Source organism: Haplochromis burtoni, unplaced genomic scaffold (assembly GCF_018398535.1).
Source record: "Haplochromis burtoni strain Fernald_Lab_line unplaced genomic scaffold, NCSU_Asbu1 Contig_3, whole genome shotgun sequence".
Lineage (NCBI taxonomy): Eukaryota > Metazoa > Chordata > Actinopteri > Cichliformes > Cichlidae > Haplochromis > Haplochromis burtoni.
In genome coordinates, this window is record NW_024582364.1 from 667404 (window position 1) to 687317 (window position 19914).

At 40.3% G+C, this 19914-nt stretch overlaps 2 protein-coding genes across 4 annotated transcripts in view; one reads left to right on the plus strand and one right to left on the minus strand.

Annotated features, from left to right (window-relative positions):
• Nucleotides 1-9191, minus strand: part of rc3h1b (ring finger and CCCH-type domains 1b) — a 16972-nt gene extending 7781 nt beyond the window's left edge. For all 3 annotated transcript variants that reach the window (XM_014332972.2, XM_005912811.3, XM_014332983.2), the window contains exons 1-9: nt 9052-9191; nt 7410-7826; nt 5613-5733; nt 3171-3410; nt 2861-3036; nt 2473-2673; nt 2152-2284; nt 900-1018; nt 441-553 (exon numbers count right to left, since the gene is read on the minus strand). In XM_014332972.2, coding sequence (XP_014188458.1) covers nt 441-553; nt 900-1018; nt 2152-2284; nt 2473-2673; nt 2861-3036; nt 3171-3410; nt 5613-5733; nt 7410-7640 — 1334 coding nt within the window. In that variant the 5' untranslated portion in view covers nt 7641-7826; nt 9052-9191. The remainder of the gene's footprint in view (nt 1-440; nt 554-899; nt 1019-2151; nt 2285-2472; nt 2674-2860; nt 3037-3170; nt 3411-5612; nt 5734-7409; nt 7827-9051) is intronic.
• Nucleotides 9192-9744: 553 nt separating this feature from the next.
• si:ch211-13f8.1 lies at nt 9745-19843 on the plus strand. The gene is made up of 10 exons (XM_005912812.3): nt 9745-10193; nt 10713-11959; nt 13236-13308; nt 14292-14444; nt 15181-16355; nt 16819-16966; nt 17350-17569; nt 17966-18078; nt 18184-18374; nt 18512-19843. Exons 2-10 carry the CDS (start codon nt 10747-10749, stop codon nt 18703-18705), a joined length of 3480 nt encoding a protein of 1159 aa, XP_005912874.1. The 5' UTR covers nt 9745-10193; nt 10713-10746; the 3' UTR covers nt 18706-19843.
• The last annotated feature ends 71 nt before the right edge of the window (nt 19844-19914 follow it).

The following is a 19914-nucleotide window of genomic DNA, read 5'->3' on the forward strand; positions in this document are numbered from 1 at the left end:
CCCAAAATGGACACAATTATAGCAGGTGACTCAGGGGACCCCATCCACAGATCAATAGTTTGAATCATTTTATTACCAAAAAGTTCTGGTGTAACAAGTTTGCAGTACACACCCTCAGCTTTAAAGCATCTACATTAAGGAATAGTGATATCAAACTCATCTCCCCTCATGGGTTAACTGCAGCCCCATCTGAACTCATGCACAGCCCAACCACTGAAACCATTTCATTTCAAAGTCTATTTAAAGTTCATTTCTACTATGGGGTCCCCATGATTCATTTTTTGTTTTATGAGATGCTCTATAGTGGGAAATAAAAAAAAAAACCTCTCTCTCTCTCTCTCTCGCACACACACACACACACACACACACACACACACACACACACACACACACACACACACACACACACACTACTTTGGCAAGTTGTTGTTAATACTCACTTCTCTAGTTCTTCCTGAGAGTGTGCAAAGGTGCAGCTGGCTCCACGAGGACAGCCTCCCTTCTGCTTCATGTCACGACACATGTAAGTCTTGTATTTGCTGTGCTGAGGAGGCTTAAAAAAAAGATTTCTTTTGCATATGATCAAAAAGTAAAAACTCCATTTAAGAAAATTGCATCGAATAACAGATGCAAACAAATGTTATATCCAACAAGATGAAACGTTACAAAAATCATTTTTATTTATTCATATAGTTATTTATTTAAAAAAATCTGTATTTACAATCCTGAAAAATTTGGGTTTGCTACAAATTACGGAAAATTCAAAAATCAAGTGTCATAACAATGTCTTGGACCATCATGACTAAATCTCCTACAAGCCTTTGAAACATTATTAGACCGTTTAAAAGCCTGGCTTTGTTTTTTCCAAGCATTATTTGCAGTTTAATAGAAACACTAACCTGTTGAGGATCGGCTCCTTTCTTGCTGTGGTTCTGGATAAAGTCCACCAGGCCATGTACCACTGTTTTCACTGCTACCAACCCCTTCTCAAGTTGCTCCCATGTAGGAGGAGGAGCATCTAGACAAACAATAAATAATATAGGAAAAAAGGATTAATACATTTTAAATTGGCTGTTCTCTATCAGCTGAGACAGATGTGTGCTTTGAGCCACATAGTAGAAGTCACACTACACAGGACAAATCCAACATACTGATGGGAGTATTTGGTTGTTAGCATAGTTTTAGGAATTTGGTTACTGAGGTGTAGACTTTCAGCTTGAATTCAAGGTCAATTCAGGACAATTTATTACAACATTTGATTTTTTTTTAACAGAGTTGCTCCGTTTTTACAGGCTCAACAGTAACTGGACAATTGCTTAATAACCAGCTTTATGACCAAGCTTTGCGATAGCCTGCAGTAGCTGATTCCAAGGGCTGAATATGCATTTGGTAACTGTTCAGTGGAGCTTTCCACAATAGAATAAAGTCTTATTATATACAAAAAGAGGCAACTTTCTGGCCGAATAGATAATACAGACCTATGAGAAAGACATAACCAGTGACAAACTTTACTATTGTGTTATTTGCTTCAAAAAAAGGAATGCATGGTGACCTCAGCGATACCAAAAGCCAAGTAGTTCAAAAAGGAATAAAATATACAATTGACTTCTTGGTGCAGAAAGCACATTTTCAATATAAAAGGAGGTATATCACTGTCAAAGTTTACTGTCAGGTTTTACCTAAATATGCAAAGAATTAATGACATTCAAGAAATGACAGAACAGTTCAGTGGCAAGATTCCCAGACATGAATGATGAAATCAATTCTACTAGTATTATGGGAAGAAAAAAATATGGATAAGTAAAGGGAAGGGCAAATAACTTTGATCCATGTAGAAACATATCAGCCATATCACTGTGGCATGTTTTCAGTATTTTGCACTATGCTTATTTGTTGTCTGTTGAGAGTGTGCATGTGAGGATGGGTGACTTATGACTCCAGAATTAAGCTACTTATGTGTAATAAATAAATAAATAAATAAATAAACCACTCAAGTAACCTGAACTTTAACTTGATTCCTGAAAAAACAAAACTTGGCCAATAACAAAGATTTCTGAGAGAGGGTTGGGAAAACACAAGAGCCATAGTTTGGATTTGCATCTGACACTGCATGTACCAACTTGTCCTCGCAATAGCGGGTGTGTTTCTCACCAGGACTGGGATCAATGTTGGCCAAAAGTTCCAGATGGGGCCGCAGCCTGTTGAGGTTGGCTGGGTCTCCAGTCCTTTGCAGCGCAATTGTCAGCTCCTGGACACTCTGAGCAAAAGATGCTGGGGTCTGCAGCTATACACATAACAAAAAAATAAATAAAAATAAATAGTTAATGCTTTGGTACTTCAGCTTTCATATGTAAGAACATTTTATGACCAACAGAGCTAATACTTTTTTTTTTTTTTTTTTTAAATGATTCTTTGAAATGTGTACAGTATGTGAAAACGACAAACTGAAATAGATTTACTTCCAGTACACACCTTATCTATAATAGACTGCATGTGTGACTTGTGAGACTGATCCCCATACAAAAGAGAAGACCACTGGTCAGGAGCAATCCGCAATCCACCCTCCATAGCAATCTGAACAATCTGAGAGTCGTGCTCCCGTCGCAGAGCCTCGTAAGTACGAAACTCCTCTTTCAGCTGCATTAGGGATGAATCTTCATCACGTTTGGTAACCTAGTAGAAAGCCACAAAATGAGCTAGTTACCTTTATTTTCTGAAAGAAATTCTTACATACATACAACAGAAAATTCTGCACAGAAAGGGTTGCACCTATATTTAGCAAAACAAATATTAAATAATATTTATAAAAAATATCAAAATAATAAAATAAATTTCTTCTGGTTTTCAGCCAGATTAATACCTTGAAACAGGAGGCCCTGTAGAGAAGCTGCACAACGTGGCCTATGCTAGTTTTGGAAGCCTGAGGGAACCGTGGCTCAAGCCTCTGGACTACAAATAGAACCAGCACCTTTCTTGACAAAGCAGAGCCATCCTCAAGAGCAAGGAGGACCAACTTTAGGGCTTCTTCCTGCATGGCTGAGAAAGGAAAAACAAACACAGAATCGATGAGTAACACTCAGTAGTCATCACATTCCAAATTAGTCTTTACTGAGAATAAATTGACTGTTTTCAGGGAAATTTCACTTTGTGGGTAAAGAAAAACTATCTACCTGGGCCGAGAAACTGGCATCCTCGTGCACGGACAGCAGCCCACAAGTTGGACGAGAGCTGCTGTGGATTCTGGTGCTGCAAGATGAGCTCAGTGACAGTTCGCTCGCCCAGAGAGCGAGCCGCTCTCATGGCTCTAACACGGCCTTCTTCTTCCACCAGTTGGCAGTGGACCAGAGTAACCAGTTTCCTCTGCATGGGTCGACTCAGCATGCTCTGAGCGGTGCTGCTCAGCCCTACACCTGGCAAGGAGAGGAAAAAAAGAATGCAATAAAAGATGTACTGCTAAGATACTTTAGTTCAGTACCAGTATCAATGTTTAAATTATCAGACGCCAGCAGCCATTGTTGAAAAGGCAATGCTCTTTGATGTCACCAGAAAACAAGGTTTGGCTATCCTAACAGTCTGGACAAAGTATATTAATGTAACTATAAAGTAAAACTACATTAAAAACTCAGAAATTAGTTCATTCTTGTTTCATCCATCAAACATGCACCACTCTGCAGCAAAGATCAGAGTGACACACATTGACAAACTGGATGCATTTACATGCAACTTAAGTCAAATACTGTTAGTGGGAATGAAGAAATTTTTTTCTTCCTTTTTTCAAGAATTTTGATCCAATATACATCCAAACAAGACGCTAAATGAACATTTCTGCTCCATCCCAAGAAATCAGGATGTCCCATCTGTTACCGTTGCACTGAGGCTCCTTAAATACATTTATGACTCAACAATCTTGAGGGCAGCATCATGCACAATATTCTGCACTGAAACAACTTGCAGATACAACTCATTATATTGATATTGAATATTTCAATAAGCAGTGCAAATACTGTAATTTGTTTTCAGACTTAATAGCTTATAATCTGTTTTGCTACTTAAACCTTGCACCTTAAATGCAATTCAGATATTTCCATATACCGGTACATATATATTTAAAAAAATAGTGATCTAGTATAGTAATGTCGTACTCAAGAAACTACAGTAATACAACCATTACTAAATACATGTACAGAAATGTTGCTTGATTATTGCTTTTGTTTATCAAGCATAAAACTTGATAACACTTATTGTCCAAAGTGTTAACAAACCTCAATGCAATATGTTAACAGAACTAGAATTACTGCCGTAAAAGACGGGTAAGGTTTTGAAGGCATTTCAAAAGTAGGGACAAAACATTAGTATAGGTAATCTTGGTCCTGAGGTGATACTGTCTGCTCGTTCTTGGCATTGTGACTTTACAATTGCAATGTATTGCATTACATATAAATACAGAATACTAGGGGTGGGGGGAAAAAAAATCGATACTGTGTAGTATCGTGATATTTTGTTTGCTAATAATGTATTGATACAGGGACAGCAGAAATCGATATTTTGTTACAAAAAAGTTTTTGTGGACTGGAACATGCCCTGACGTCAGAGCATGTTGATCAGCTCCTTTTTCTGAGCAAGAATCCTGACATTCCTTCACTGTCCAAATGTGTTTAACTTTTTTTGGCAGCAATAAACATGTCAGTTTACTTATTTTAATTTAAGACATGTTTTATTTTAATTAAGTTTAAAACTTTTTTATTTAATGTAAAATTATATTTTGTTTTAATTTACTTTCAAATTCTTCAGTTGCTGAATGGGCTGCATAGTTTTCATAAATTGCATAGTTCAGAATAGCTGTAATTGTACCAGATGGTTGCATTCAGTTAAGTTGGACTAGACTGTAATACAAACCGTTCAGTTTGTCAACAATAAAACTGACTGAAATGAGAGAAAGACTGAGTGTGAGACTTTGATATTAGATAAAATGAATATTGATAAAGTTTACCTTTATGTACTGAATCTGAATATCGCAAAATATTTTAAAAAATTGCAATAATATTGTATCGTGCGTTAAGTATTGTGATAATATCGTATCGTGGGATGTATGGTGATTCCCACCTCTACAGAATACTATACAATATTAAAATGTATTACACTTTTGAATGAAAAATCAAGAGGTATACAAATGACACTTGCACTAAATCAGTTATGATACACAGTAGGACTGTATTTAGCTGTTTTTATATATAGGGTGACTTCGACAATCTAGTTATGTCTTATTAAGAGCATTCTCACTCAAAGACACCTCCAGCTTCATGAGCTATGATATATGCTGGTGCTGTTCAAACTGTCAGTGCCTATATAGCTTTTGTTTGCCAGACAGTTTTTGGTATCCAGCATGAGATTAACACAAAGAAAGCAAACACTCTTATGCTATTTTTTGAAAGGGAAGTCTACACCCATTAGCAGTTACCTCCCAATCTATCCACCCTCTGAGAACAAGAAAATTGTTAAGTGGTCTTTCATACCGAAAATCAACCTCCATATTTGAAAGGTCCCAGGTCTGTCCACTTAAACAAAAGAAAGAGCAAACCACAGAGCTAAATAGTTCCAGCAAGGTCCAGTACCTCGGGTGTTGCTGAGGGGTTTAAGGTAGAGGGCCAGCTCCTCCACACACTGCCTGGCCTCCTCATAATGTTGTGAGTCCTCTGGACTTGTTATCAAAGCAACTGGCTGAGCCTTGGGAACCTGAAGCAGAATGCAAGGGAGGAATTTAGAAAATCAGTAGCAACAGATGAATAGGTTTCAGTACAATTTTGTCCCAACAAAGCTGTAGCAGAGTTAGTGGAACCGCCATCACCATCACTTTCATTTCACTGTGTAATGTAGCAGCTAAAAAGCTCAACAAAGCTGAATGCACAAATTAATTCTAAATGCCTCTTTATGTGTATTGGAAGACAAAGTGAACTATGTATTCTTACTGATAATGTGAAGTTGCATAATGAAATACATTAAACTAGCCTGAATTTCCAACATCTAATAAGTATCAAAAGCAAACATTACTTACTGAAACAAATCATAACTTTGGAAAAAATAAATGACAGTGAGCTGTCAAGCATATTTAAAAAATTAATTAATTAATTTAAAAAAACTGATGTGTATGTTGGTGGCTTAAGTACCGGTAGTCATTTTTTGCAACATTTTTGTGTATGGTTATTCTTACGGTAAGAAACGATTTGGACTGAGGGCCAATTTAACGCGTTACAACTCATTTTGTACAACAATTAAAATAATCCCTACTTAAAATATATTACATTTAATTTCAAATTATGTGGATTCTCACTAATCACTGGTATTAGAATGTTTAAGTAATCAGCTGAAGATTGTCAAAGACCCCCAGACCAGGCATTTTCATTTGTCCACAGAGTTTCACTTAACTATATACTAACAGCATGTATTGAAATATTAATATGCTGAGATGCTCTCGTTAATGTTAGCAAAATCTGTTGCTGCAATCTTCCACAAGCAAAGCTCACAAAGGCTAACGTGTGCACATTAAGGCCAATTCTGAGAAAGGTCATAACAAAGCTGAGTGCTACTTAATAATGTCTGCCACCATTATTATCACTCAGTCTGCCCAAATACATGTGTGTGTGTGTGTGTGGAGCACACCACGTGTGGTAGGGATAGTTATATTTTTCCACCAGAGAAGCAAATTTTACATTACATATACACACACATTATTTTTATAGATATATCTATCTATCTATATAGATATATATATATACAAACACACACACACACACACAAACACACACACACACATACACACACAGGGAACGTTTAAGGAAGCCCTACCTATTGGCACAAATGTGCAATACAACCAAGATGTGTTTAAGGGACAAGCTATACCAGTCATGATGACTAGAGAAGACACATCTCAGCATTACAAGTGATGCAGTGACGTTATCCATTATTGCAGTCTTAACTTAGAAACCTGGCCAACAAAGCCAGACACCATTAGCTGTGCCTCACCCTGTTGGTATAACACTCCCTCTGAGAAAAACGGCTTTAGTGAATGCGCTAGCACTCAGTAAAGCAGCATAATTCAAGTCATTGCTCAATGACTGCAGGGTGACTCAGAAAGAAATCCCAAAAGTATGTACACCATGTAGTAACCCATGTGTGACACGAATACAATCCAAAGTAATTATAGAAAACGTCATCCTTTAAAACCAGGATTGGTGTCTAAAAATGTTTCACTACTGAAAAAACAAACAAATAAAAAAAAGAAAAACATACCCATGAGCTAGTATTCTTAACCACAAGATAGCGTCAACAAAATCTCAGCACAGACGGTATAGTCAGATCTCTGTACATTTGTTTAGCAATTTATGACAAACACACAAAAACAAACTTCTTACCTGGCCTCCCACCAGCTGCAACAAAGCTGTGTTGACAGGTAACTGCTCGATGTCTGTGCTGATGGCTGTCTGGTCAAAGGGACAGGCCTTTCGGTGCAACTTGTTCAGGCACATCTTGCAGACTGTATGTCCACAGCCTAAGCTGATGGGCCTGCGAACAGTTTCCTCAAATGTCTGTGTGCAGATCGGGCACAGCAGGAACTCTGTCCATTGTGGTGCTTGCACTGGCATGGTTATATGTTGATGGGATGGGTGTGTATAAATGTATGTGAGCTTAAACACAGCGGAAAATATATAATAATTTTATATATATATAATGAAAGATTCCACTGGAATCAATTTTTTTTTCTTCCGAACTCAATCGTTCTTAAATGTCCTCACACATTGTGGATTGTGGATCACATCTCGTGATGAATACTGTAAAGCAGAAAGAGAAACGGAATTATAGTTGTTCCCGCATTCATAAACTCTCGTTGTTGTTGTTGTTTTTATAAAACGTGTCATAATGTTATTAGTTTTTCATCAAAACATTGTAGAAGTACACTATAAAACATGGCTACACTGTGCATGAGTGCATTTGCAGCTGAGAAATGCATTCTAGGCAGTGTGGTTATAAAGCAGGTTTCCCGTGGAACAACTATAACCGCACTGAAAATATGCCTCTTCCTGTCAATTACGTTGTTCAAGCCCAACAAAACAATGTAACGGCAAATCAGAGGTGACACAACACATATTTGTAAAGTTCGAATGAAACAAATGGTTGAGATGGACCAAAACAACTGCGGCGTGGCCTAGTTAAAAAAAAAAAAAAGGAGCTGGTTATCGCTATGACTATGGACAAAGGGTATAGGATAGGCTAACCACACAAGTCCCTCTAACTTGATATAAAGCTAGAGTCTGGGGATAGCGCTCGATAATATTGTACCAACAATGCGCTGTTGCCCAGTTTGTTATCCTTGCTGTGACCATCTCGATGTTTCGTTATGCACCCACTAATCTTACGAGTGATACGAGACGCTTTTATAGCTAGCTAACTCTAGGTAACGTTAGCTTAGTTTTAGCATCGGAAGCTATGGGTGGCTAGTTTCCTAGCTTAGCTATGGGAAAACGTCGTTTGATCAGCAAACAGTTACTTAACGACCTGAAACCTATCGCTAACCGACTGTCACACAGTTATTGCTCTGAATATAGTCACAGTTGTTCATACGTTACAGTTTTAATGATATTAATTATCCTTCGAAGAGGCGCTGTTCAAGGAAACGAGATCTAAGAGACAACAAGTCAGATTATGTAACGCTAGCGCCCATAACTTCAAAGCAACAAAACTGTCCCAAAATGTCTTTATATTCACCAGACACAGTGACAACAACTCAATACCATAAAGTTCTTAAGAACTGACCAGGTTTGTGCTTTACTCTTGTTTTGAGGGGCACATAACTCAACGGCTCTTGTCGTCGGAATGAGCACAGAGGGCTAACATGCTAATGAACAAATGTTACTCTCTCCACTCTCTTAGCGCTTAGCTCCTTAGCTAGCTCGCTAACAATCTCTATGCGTCACTAATGTGCCTAAAACTAAACATGCAACTACTACTTTGGGTTTTTCACCAAGCAGATAAATTGTTATTGTCGATGCTACTCACTTATTCCAAAAGACTTGGAAGTTTTTCATCTTTTTTAAGGAAATTGCTGCGATATTTTCTTGCCATGTCGACTGTGCAGCTTAACTGCTGCCAAGGTAAGGGAGAGGGTGTCAACTCGACAACAGACTGGCTAGCCGGTTACAGCTAGCTGGAAAAGATGTGTGCGTGCACGCGCGTTTTTTTCTTTTTTGCGTGTGCGCGTTTGGATTGTGGGCAAATGGCGCCCTCTGTTGAAATTGAGCCGCACACACAAAATACCAAAACTGGGCAGGTGCTGAGAAGATCACATCTGGGAACATTTTCACAGTTAGACTGTTCAGTTTGCACGGGTGCATATATGTTAAAATTTTTGTGTATCTGTATTAGACAAACGAAGAGAAGGGGGGAGCTCGGACAGATTAAGATGGAGGGAGGGAGCTGTATTGACAAATAAGAATCAGCTGACTTTTGTTTTTCGAGACAAAATTAGACCCGTGCTCCCTAAAACGCAGCAGAGCCTACCCCACTTCCTTGCAATCAGAGCCACCGAAATAAAGAGTGAAAAGTGTCTGGGATATCTCATTTGGGCGAGAGGTCACCAAGCCATTTTACTAGAAATGTTTTCTCTTTTTCATTGGTTTATTCTTTTTTTTTTTTTTTTTTTTTTTTTTTTTTTTTTTACGGCGGGGAGGGAATCGGTGTCTGTGCACTTGCGCAACACAGAGCTCTACTCGAGCTCCACTCATGAGGCAAGAGCGAAATTAAAGCAGGCATTTTTTTTTATTCCATTTTTGTTTAATCCCACTGATTTCTGAGGGGATTATCAGACCAGGCACGATTGAGAGACCGCTGACGCGCCTGACACCGCTCGGAGCTACGTAGAGCGACAGAGAAAGAGGGAGAGTGAAAACATAACCTCAAAATCTGGAGAAACATTTGGAAATCTTGTTATTATCATTGTTATTTCATCCACGGGGACGTCGCTCGTCTCGCCTGTTGGTGAAGCGAGGATGCGCGCTGCAATAACTGCACGCTTGGCGCAGCTTTTTATTATGGAGGGCAACTTTAATTTGTGCGGTTGCCCAAGAATTTATGGCAACTTTCTCGTGACCATCGACGCTGGGATTGCATGTCAAAGTACGCCGTGTTCAGCAAAAGTGCAGGTACATTAAAAAATGTTTGTTAGCCTTCTAATAGCGAAACCAGCCTGTCTCTTAATGTGATGAGAAGCTACTTTGTTAATGATAATAATGAGTTAAAATTGCTTTTATGGAGGCGGTTTACATAATTACCAACAGTAGCCTGTAGAAAACTGCTGTTGTGCGTATTTCTTATGGGTAAATAATTAATTTTAAATACTTTAGCTGATTTTTCCTCCAGTTTTTCTATTAATGAATGGCAAACAGGGAAAAACATGGTTGATTATTTCTGATATATACAACCAAACATAAACATATAATACTGCTTATTCCCTGTAGGGTCTCAGTTGCAGGCAGCAGTTGCTTATTCTGATTCCAAAGGATTATCCTGTGCCCTGCAAAGTAATCACTGGATAAGGCAACGTGACAGAGTCCACATTACATATCTCCTTACCCGGCACACAGGAAAAAAGTATCTGGTAACAGAGATGTAGAATACCCTGAATAGGAAAGGTTTTTATCTTTCTTGTTCTTTATTTTCAGAATCTCTTTGGAATTTCTTGTGCATGACTAGCCAATGGAGGAAGAGAAAGCTGCTGATAATATCCAATCAAAATCCGGTTCCCCTTTGCCCACTGGGCTTCCCATAAACTGGGGACTCATTACAGGTCCTGTTCCTGAGCCTGTTTTCCCAGCACCCACCACCACTTTGAATGCTTCTCTTCCTCCCCCTGCTCAAAGTTCAGCTGTTCACGCCCTGCAGACCAAGGTGAAGTCGATCACGCAGAGAAGAACAAGGGGAAGAGACAGGGAGAAAGACAGAGGAAGATTTGACACGGAGGTGTTGGTGAGCAACCCAGCGGGGCACATTTCATCTGAAGTCCTCCTTAGACAGAGACCCAAAGTGAAAGGCCAGCTGTTTCTGCCTGCTCCCTCCTGGCGATCAGGTGGTGCAAAGGACTTAAGCAGCAGTGATGAAGAGGAGGAGGTAGAGGTACAAGTCAGGCTGGAGATCCACAGTCCTCCCGCTGAAGCACAAATTGTACAGCAGGGGGAGGAAGTGGAAGAGGAGCAGTCAGAAAAGAATGATGGACAGGTCAGTCATCCAACGGGTCAGCCTTGTGGGCTTGGAGAGGGCACCAGTCTGGAGAGTCTTCCGTCTGACAACCCAAGCACTAGCAAGGATGGCCCATCCCCTTCCCCTCCTCCTCTTCCACCACCACCTGTGCTCTCCTCCAACATCTCTGCTTCTACAGCATCGTCCTTTACTTCCTCCACTTCTTCTCCTTCAGCAAGACACTGGGCCCCTCCAAAGGGCTTCTGGAGAGTAGCACGCCCAGAAACGTTGCTTCTCAATGGGGTTGACCCTCACAATACACCCCCCACATTACCACTAAAGGACTACACTCGGACAGAGGCAGTAGCAGAGCCTCAGAGAAAGCCTAAACTGGCTGAAGCAGGCAACAAGAATGATGTGGGAGGTCTGGAGAATGACTATGATGTGTCTTCTGAAATCCAAAACTCTGATAGTGTGGAGTGGTACCTGGACAAGTATGAGCAGAGGGAGACAGATGTGACTGATCCCAATAAAGGACTGTGCAGTTCAGACAGCTCAGAGAGCATGTCTTCACAAAGTGGAATCCTTTGCGCTGATGATAAACTGAGGGTGAAGGAGAGGGCCTATGCAAAGTTAAGGGAAAGACAACAACACTACAGGGAAGTGAGAGAACTGCAAGAAGGAGAAATCACTGGCTATTATGAAGAAACGACGTACAGAGTGGATTATAACGGTAGGTCTATTAAGGAAAATAATAGAGAAAGCGAAAAAGTAATGCATGGAGCCATCTGAGAAGGGGTTTAGTAATGCTTTACTGATAAATAAGCTGTAGAGTGTTTTGAAACTCCTGGCCATGGCATGAAATACATAACTTTACTTTTGCAGTATTATTATGCTATACAATAATAGCATTTTTAGTAGCGTGCCTTTATTTAAAAAAAGACAACAAAACACATGCTGCCATATTTATGACAACAATACTTGATATAGTTTCAATAAAAGGCTGTGACTTAGTCATATTTTTTTCTCTATTACTTTAGCTTCCTCATGAAGTGTAGTCAAATGTTATGAGCTGGATCAGCTCCTGTGGCGTGTTAGCATTTTGGATGAGGACAGAAAATGTTAAATTTTGCATTTGATTTTTTTCCTCTAACAACCTTCTAAAGCTGGAAAATTGTCAATAATTTATGCACATTGTCTGCTTAGAATGATTTCCATCTGTTGCAGCCATTTAAAGTGCCCAATTCAGCTGTAGTCTGCCTACCTACAATGTTGTATTGAAACGCAGAATGTAACCTGGCTGGTTCCCAGTGCTGAACAGATGTCAGATGTGCAGATGTGCATACGGGTGTTACTATTAATAGAGCAGTGGGGGAAGTGTCCCTGTCTTTTTTATCTCTGCCGGCGCGCTAATGGATGTCTTTGTATGTCTGTAGGATGACAGATGATATTTTTTCCCATGCAATGATCATGTGGTATTGCACAGATCTCAGTTTCAATGCCCAGTACGGGAGATGCAGGTGCAAGTCCGTGATGATGAGATGATTTTGCCCTCTTGTCTCTGGGAAATCTGCTTTTATCCTTCAGCAGTTACATAATCTGTGTATGTGTGTGTGTGTATGTGTGCGTGTGTGTGTTTTGTTTTGTTTTGGGGGGGGTTTTGTCCGAGATTAAAGATGAGTTAGGGATGACCTCCGAGACTGCCACTGAGTGTAATCTGAACCTAATGTTATAAGGTTTATGAAAATCCTTTTGATCATAGCAAGTCCCAATTTCTTTGATACCCAAATGTCCTTGTTGGTCACGTCATGGCTGACTGCTCTCTCTGCAGTTGTGTTTGCCGCAAGGCAAGTCCTAAAAAAATGGAACATTAAACAATAATTTAATGCGCTGTAGCACATTATGTCTGGGTGAAGGAAGAGACAAAGACAAGAAATCCTTCTTTCATCTGGAAGAAATTTTGACTGCACTTTTATATATGCTCATATCTTTTTCCTTTTTTATACCAGTTGCAGGTGCCCATCCTGTTTTGGACGCCTCAGACTCAGCCATTCTGGCCCAGGAACTTGAACCCTATTTAAGGTGAGCAATGTAGTTCCTGGCAAGGGTAGTGACAGATAATCTCTTTGGACTATTTATATCCTCTCCTCATAAATTTCACTTTTACAGCTGCACTTGAGAAAATCTACCCAATGAGGCAACTATGCGTGGTGCACAATCCAAACAAACACTTTGATAATCAGGTTTAATCACAGGGAAGAGATGATGTCGAGTATTGTCAAAAGCAGTGCACTGGCGATACTGAGCGAGTATCAAATATGTGTAATGTTTGATACTCGCTCGACACTTGTCGACCTAGCACACTGTTATCTTTTTTCACCAGTTGCACAATTTTGGAAGCCATCCTTTTAGTAAAGGTTGTTATTTTGAACATGGTTATAAACTGTAGAATAAAGAGCTGCATATGATATTTAAAGACAGGATCCAACTTTGTTGATTTCTTTTTTCTGGTGTTTGAATACTGTGGTGAAGTGACACAACAAACTGTAATCTGGTGAAAGACAATATGTTCTCATCTTGTCACACAGGAGAGAATGAATCACACTTACAAAGATTACAAAGATAATCCACGTGGCTGGTGTATCATGCTATCTTTATCACTGGGCCAGGGGATAAAGAGAAGTACAGACGATGAAGCACAATGCAGAGCAGCTTAGCTGCTGGGCATAAAGATGGATGGATGAATGGATAAATGGATGGATGACATTCCCCTTTGCTGCTGACCACTAGAGCCACGCCCCAGTCTTTTTATCTGATATTACATAAGACAGCTTAGGAAGACGCAGCTTGCTGGGCTCCATGTTAAGTCAATCTTTGGGGAAATATGATGTCTCTGGATATGTGTCAGCACAGAATAAGCTTTGAAAATTTGAACACTTTATCAAAAATTCAGCATTCTTAGACAGATGCTGGCAGATTGTCTCATTAGCGAGTTAAACTCTATCCATTTCCCTGCTGTTCGGTACTAATTTCCACTCTCTGTCTCTCTTCCCATTGCTCCTCAGGTCACTTCTTGTAATCAGCGATGAACTACCTCTAAGCCCAAGACACGAGCAGGCCAAGCTTCTTCTGGAGCGAGCAAGACTCAAGGCTCGCTCCAATCACATCAAAGGCGATCGCCCCAGCAGACGCTCCCATTCTGATCAAAGATCCACCGTGTAAGTTAACTTACAAGGCCTGTGTGAGCTTGTGGGATTGAGGTTAGAGACTGTGAAAGTCCCACTTTGAGCGTGTCTGCTTCTTCTTTTTTCCCTGTTTATGCACTTCTTATGTTTGTTTATCACTTTGCTCCCATCCTTACGTCTCCCTCCCAACACTTCTTCTGTGCTTTGTCTATCCTTCTTTTGCACTTGCCCCTTTCCTGCAAAGCTAATGTTGCATAACCGAAAACAAGTTAAAGCTTTAGAACTTGACTTTTGCTTTGTAATTACATAAGCAAAGCTGACAATGTTTTGAAAATGTTTGCTTTTATTCTTTTTATGTAATAGTGTGTACTTTGTGTAGTTTTGTTTCAGAAATCCCTTTAAATCAGCAGGAAGTTTTCACTTAAATTAGGATTAGGAGAATTTGCAATATACCCTACATTCCTGACTGCTTCACTAACCTGGTCATTGGTGCCTGAGACAGACAAAGTTGTAACACATACAGTATGTCTTATTACAGTTTATGTAAATGTCATTTTAGCACCTTATATTTTGATATTATGTGCCCAGTGGTGCACATGTTATTGAGTCGTATGTTTGCTACCATCTGATACCGAGATGATGGATTCAGCTTTCCTACATTTTTCACATTTGACTTTGATAAACTAATAACATAAAAATGGAGAAGTCGACAAAGTATCTGGCGCTTTAAACTTGTCTCCAATACCCACACCTCTGTCATTTTTTACAGGAGGAAACAGCAAGTTGAATCTCCCAGTCCAACAACAGTACAAAAAGCTGTTCAAACCAAAGAAGAGCTCCCAGCTCAAGTCTCATCTGGTCCCCTCCTTGTCCCCAGTCAGAGAGACACTTCACCCAGCGACCAAGTAGGTCGAACCAGAAGGTACGGTTGCTCACCCACCCGTGTACGCTTTGAGGATGAATCAGAAAAAGAAGCAGAGTCTCGCTACTTGGACAGAGTGAGACAGCGTGGCAGGCCCGGGACACCCAGGTTCAAGAGTAAAGACAGCAATATAGATTCCAGCAGCAGCGGTTCAGAGAGGAACAGAAACCACAGAAGTGTTTCTATGCCTCCTATACAGAAGCAAGAGGATGAGCCTGCTGTTGGTGAAACTACAACAGTGGTTAAAGAGATAATAGTGCTGGTGAAGAAATGTGAATCATGTGGTTCTGTGGTGAGAGAACCTCAGCCAGTTTCATCGCCACCAGATCCAAAGCACGCTGAGCCTCAGCAGCCTGGTAACCCTGAGGACCCAAGAGGAAAAGTGGCTCCTCGCTGGGTGTCACCAAACAAAGCGGAGGCAAGCACTCGTCCTAAAGCTCCTCTTACTGTCACCTTCGCCGGTGCTTATGTTTTGGGCGAAAATAGAGAAATTAGTACAGGATGGAAGTCATCAGGGTTTGGGAAACTTAGGAGAAGGAGCAGGAAAGGAGAAAGTCGGTTAGAGTCTGGTCATGGCCCTTATGGCCCGTCGTGGGCTCAGCGGCGTAACTCAAATCCACGTAACAGAGTCAACCTGAGCAGAGCTGTTTCATTTGCACCTGATAGCCCCATTTCTCTGGAGCCACCTTTGCTTGAAGCATCTGGTGGACTAAGGGAGTCACCAACCCCTGCATTGCCTATCAAGTCAGCTCTCAAGTCAAGCTCAAGAAATCGCTCTGCTGCTGGTCAGTCCACGGTTCAGTTCCAGATGACCTCAAATCAGGGAGGAGAGGGTGGAGCTCAATCTCTGCTGGATTCTCCAGACACAAGGAGGGAGTCTCCAGCATCTTTAACCCCAGGGGTGCCTGCTAGTAGCAGCCCAGTGTCCTGCATCAGACCCTCTACTCTGAGGTACTCCCCAGCCAGACTAGCCACAGACCTGCCAGGCTCTGAACTCTGGGATGCCACTCCAGATGGTGCAGGTGAGTGGCAACAGTAATGTACATAAAGCAGCATTATACGATTACACATACTATTCGTTTATCATTAATGTTTTAAATGTAGTCATGGTCCTATTGTTGCAACTAAGCAAGAAACTAACTCTGAGTAATTTCTATTCTTAGGGATATTTAACATTATAATGAAGCCTTAATAAAGTAATGAGAAGGAAATGAAAAAGGCATGAGCTACAAAGGAAATGTTACTCTGACTACCTAATAAATGTTGATGAAAAAGTACAATATGTCTGTCTGAACTGCAGACAAGTGGAAGTATAAAGAAGCCTTTTTGGTTGTGTTTCTGAAGTGAACTGTAGCTACCTATAAACTTTACTTGTGTGCACTAATAGATAAATGTTGTAGTGTGGAAAAGAGCAGTTAGAAGTTTACTTTCAGCAAAGATCAGGATAATACTGACATTTAATAATGTACTCTTTTCCTTTTGTAGGCTTAAGTGGGGATTCTGGTTCTGGTTCAGAGTGCCGTGCAATACGTGGCCTGGGTATGTCTCGGGCTGAGGACCTCAGAGCAGAGCTATTGAGGGCTGAACATCTGAAAGCTGAGGCCCTGTGGGAGGAAAACTGTGATGGGTCTAGGTAAGCCAAGATAACAATGTTCTTGCCATAGCTTAGACAATAAATCCCTTGCCCCCACCAACACTGTTGTGCAGCAGTTAGTAGATTAAAACCCTGTTCAGCAGACAGGCTGTTGTTCTTGTTGTTAGAAAGCTTCTTTCAATACCAGAGCAATCCTGCCCTCTTTTGGTAATACAGTATATAGCTGTAGTCATTACGATCCTTTACAGAAGGACGACACTTATAAAATTGTTTTCACAGCTCTTAAAAATAATCTCAGTCCATAATAACAATTCTCAGTGTGTGTGTAGTTCACACTGTGATGCAACAGTGTCTAGATCAATATATTTAAAGTCTGTGCTAAGGTCTAATTTAAAAGAAAAATCACAATTTTCTTTTTACAGAAAGCTGGATGGGCGGCCAAAGCTCTTCCTACGTCGCTTCTTTTCCTCCATTGGCCTGAACAGTGTCGGTAGGCTTGTGAAAGGAGGTCGCTCCAGTAGTATGGAACAGCTCAGTATACCCACTGCCCCCCGGGCGAGCTCAGCATCACCAAGCCCAACACGGAGACCGCAGCCCACTATCCGCATACAGAGGACACCCTCCCTGCAGACGCTGAATACGGTGAGCAAGAGGTCTAAATGTTTTGTTGTGTTGTTGACTGCTGCGCTCCTTTATCTCATGTTTTTAACATCATGATTGGCCACAATAAATGTATACAAATTTAACCTCATACAGGCAGAAGGTAAAAAGTAATGTCATTTTCCTCACATACCTGTACAAAGTTCATTTCAACAGTGGACCAGCCAAAGTTTCTACTTTGTACAGGTCTGCTGCCTTCTCTGCAGTTTCAGGAGTACACTAGTGGAATTAATCCTTTTTTGTATGTGTGTGTGTGTGTGCTGCCAAGCAGACCATATTTTTATAGGTGTAATAAAGGCAAAATATTATGGTTCTGGAAGCTGGTTTGGTGAAAAGAAATAAAATCAGTTTATTACAGTGCCATTCATTTGCCACTAGGTGCTGCCACTGGCCCAGCTGCGTAAAGCCTCCTCTGTGCAGAGTTTAGAGAGAAGAACAGAGCGTTCAACCATACTTGGGGAGGTGCAAATACCATACGGCCTGGCACTCAGGTAGGTGACTGTGGCAAACAAAACCAAGCAGAAGAACTGAGTGATGAAGATGACTTATATAAATTCTCACACTCTTATTGAAATAATGAATTTCTGCTTCCTCAGCCCTGACAGCCCTCAGCTTGAGCTTCACAGGGCCTTGAGCGTTGAAGATGTACTTCCCTCTAGAATCGCACGTCCAGTGGGCCGGGCCACTCAGGCTTTCCCTGATGGGAGTATCCTCCTGGAGCTCATCAAACCCCCAAACGGTCCTTATGGTTTTGTTATTTCAAGGGGCAAAGGTCGACCAGACACAGGTATGTTTTTACATTTTCAATTTCATTTTTGTAATAATAAAAAGAGTAGAAATTCTATGAACCCAAAGACACATTTACTTCTAACTCATTTCTTTCTATTCATCTTTCTTCTCTTCTCTTTTTTCTCCTTTGTGCAGGTGTATATGTTGAAAAAGTGGGTGATGGCAGCGGAGAAGGCCCGTACGTAGGCCTCCTTGGCATCGGTGACGAAATTCTGCAGGTGAATGGGGAAGCAGTGGCCGGACTCACTTTAGACCAGGTGACGCGCCTCATGACCAGGGAAAGCACTGCTTCCCTTCGAATCATGCCCGCCCGACGCAATCAGCGCTGATTGACAGGACAGGCATGGCATACAGCCACTTCTCCTGGAGACACGCAGAGTAACTGACTGCTACAAACACTGCGGACTGACTGCAACAAATGGTAGACGTGCTGTAGTCAGTGCAGCACACTTGCAAATGCGTAGATGGAAAAACAGGGTGAGGGCTTCTTTTCTCATAGTGCAAATCAATGTTTAATTATGTGACATCACAAAGGATTGCAATAGAAACTAAAGCACATTACATACAAATCCAACCGTACACAGAGTAGGCAAGTTAGAAAAGTTTAATGTATTTGAAAGTTAAGAAAAATTCAAACCTAATGCAATTTCAATTTGTAAAATGATTTATTTTCTTCTTCTTTTTTAGTTGTCGTGAATTTTTCTTGTGATTCATTTTGCTCTTTATGTCACACAGAGCACGAGATCTCAAATGGTTAGTGATTGGAATTGTATTTTGTCACTTATTTGAAATTGTATACAGATATATATTTTTAAGTACTGTTGCTTATTTATTTATTTATTTATTTATTGGTCAAATAATTGATTATCTGTAGGGGTGTGGCACATGCTTGATCAATAGACCCTTGAGCTGGTGTGTAAAGAAAGAAAAAAAAATTATCTCATTTTGGGTTTGTTTGTTTTTTTTCTTCAGGACATCATATTTCCCTGGGGCTCTGTATGGTCTCTTCATTTTGCTTGTGTTGTATCAAGTACTCTTTTATGAACCGGGTGCCGTTTTGCTTCTAAATAAAATAATATAGAGATTTATTTTGTCGAAATGTTTATCCTTTAATTTAACAAATTAATTAATCATTCACATTCATTCCACAACTAAATCGCACACTTAGAAATGCTTACTCTGTTATGGCGTATTATATGTTTTATTTAAAGTTTCCAGTCACGTGCATTAATTTAGTTTCTCGATTAATGACTGTTTGGCGCATTTTTACGCAGAAGAGTGACGTTTCAGCGGAAGATTATGAAAATAAGCACATGAAAGGGAATTGTTTCAGGCACAGCACAGGATGTAGGATCACGGTCGTGACTTCTGCTTCAACAGACCTGCTATAGGGTCGTGACTCAGTGTGGAGTTCGATCTTTAAATCATTAATTCACCATGGAAACGCTATCTATCTATCTATCTATCTATCTATCTATCTATCTATCTATCTATCTATCTATCTATCTATCTATCTATCTATCTATCTATCTATCTAT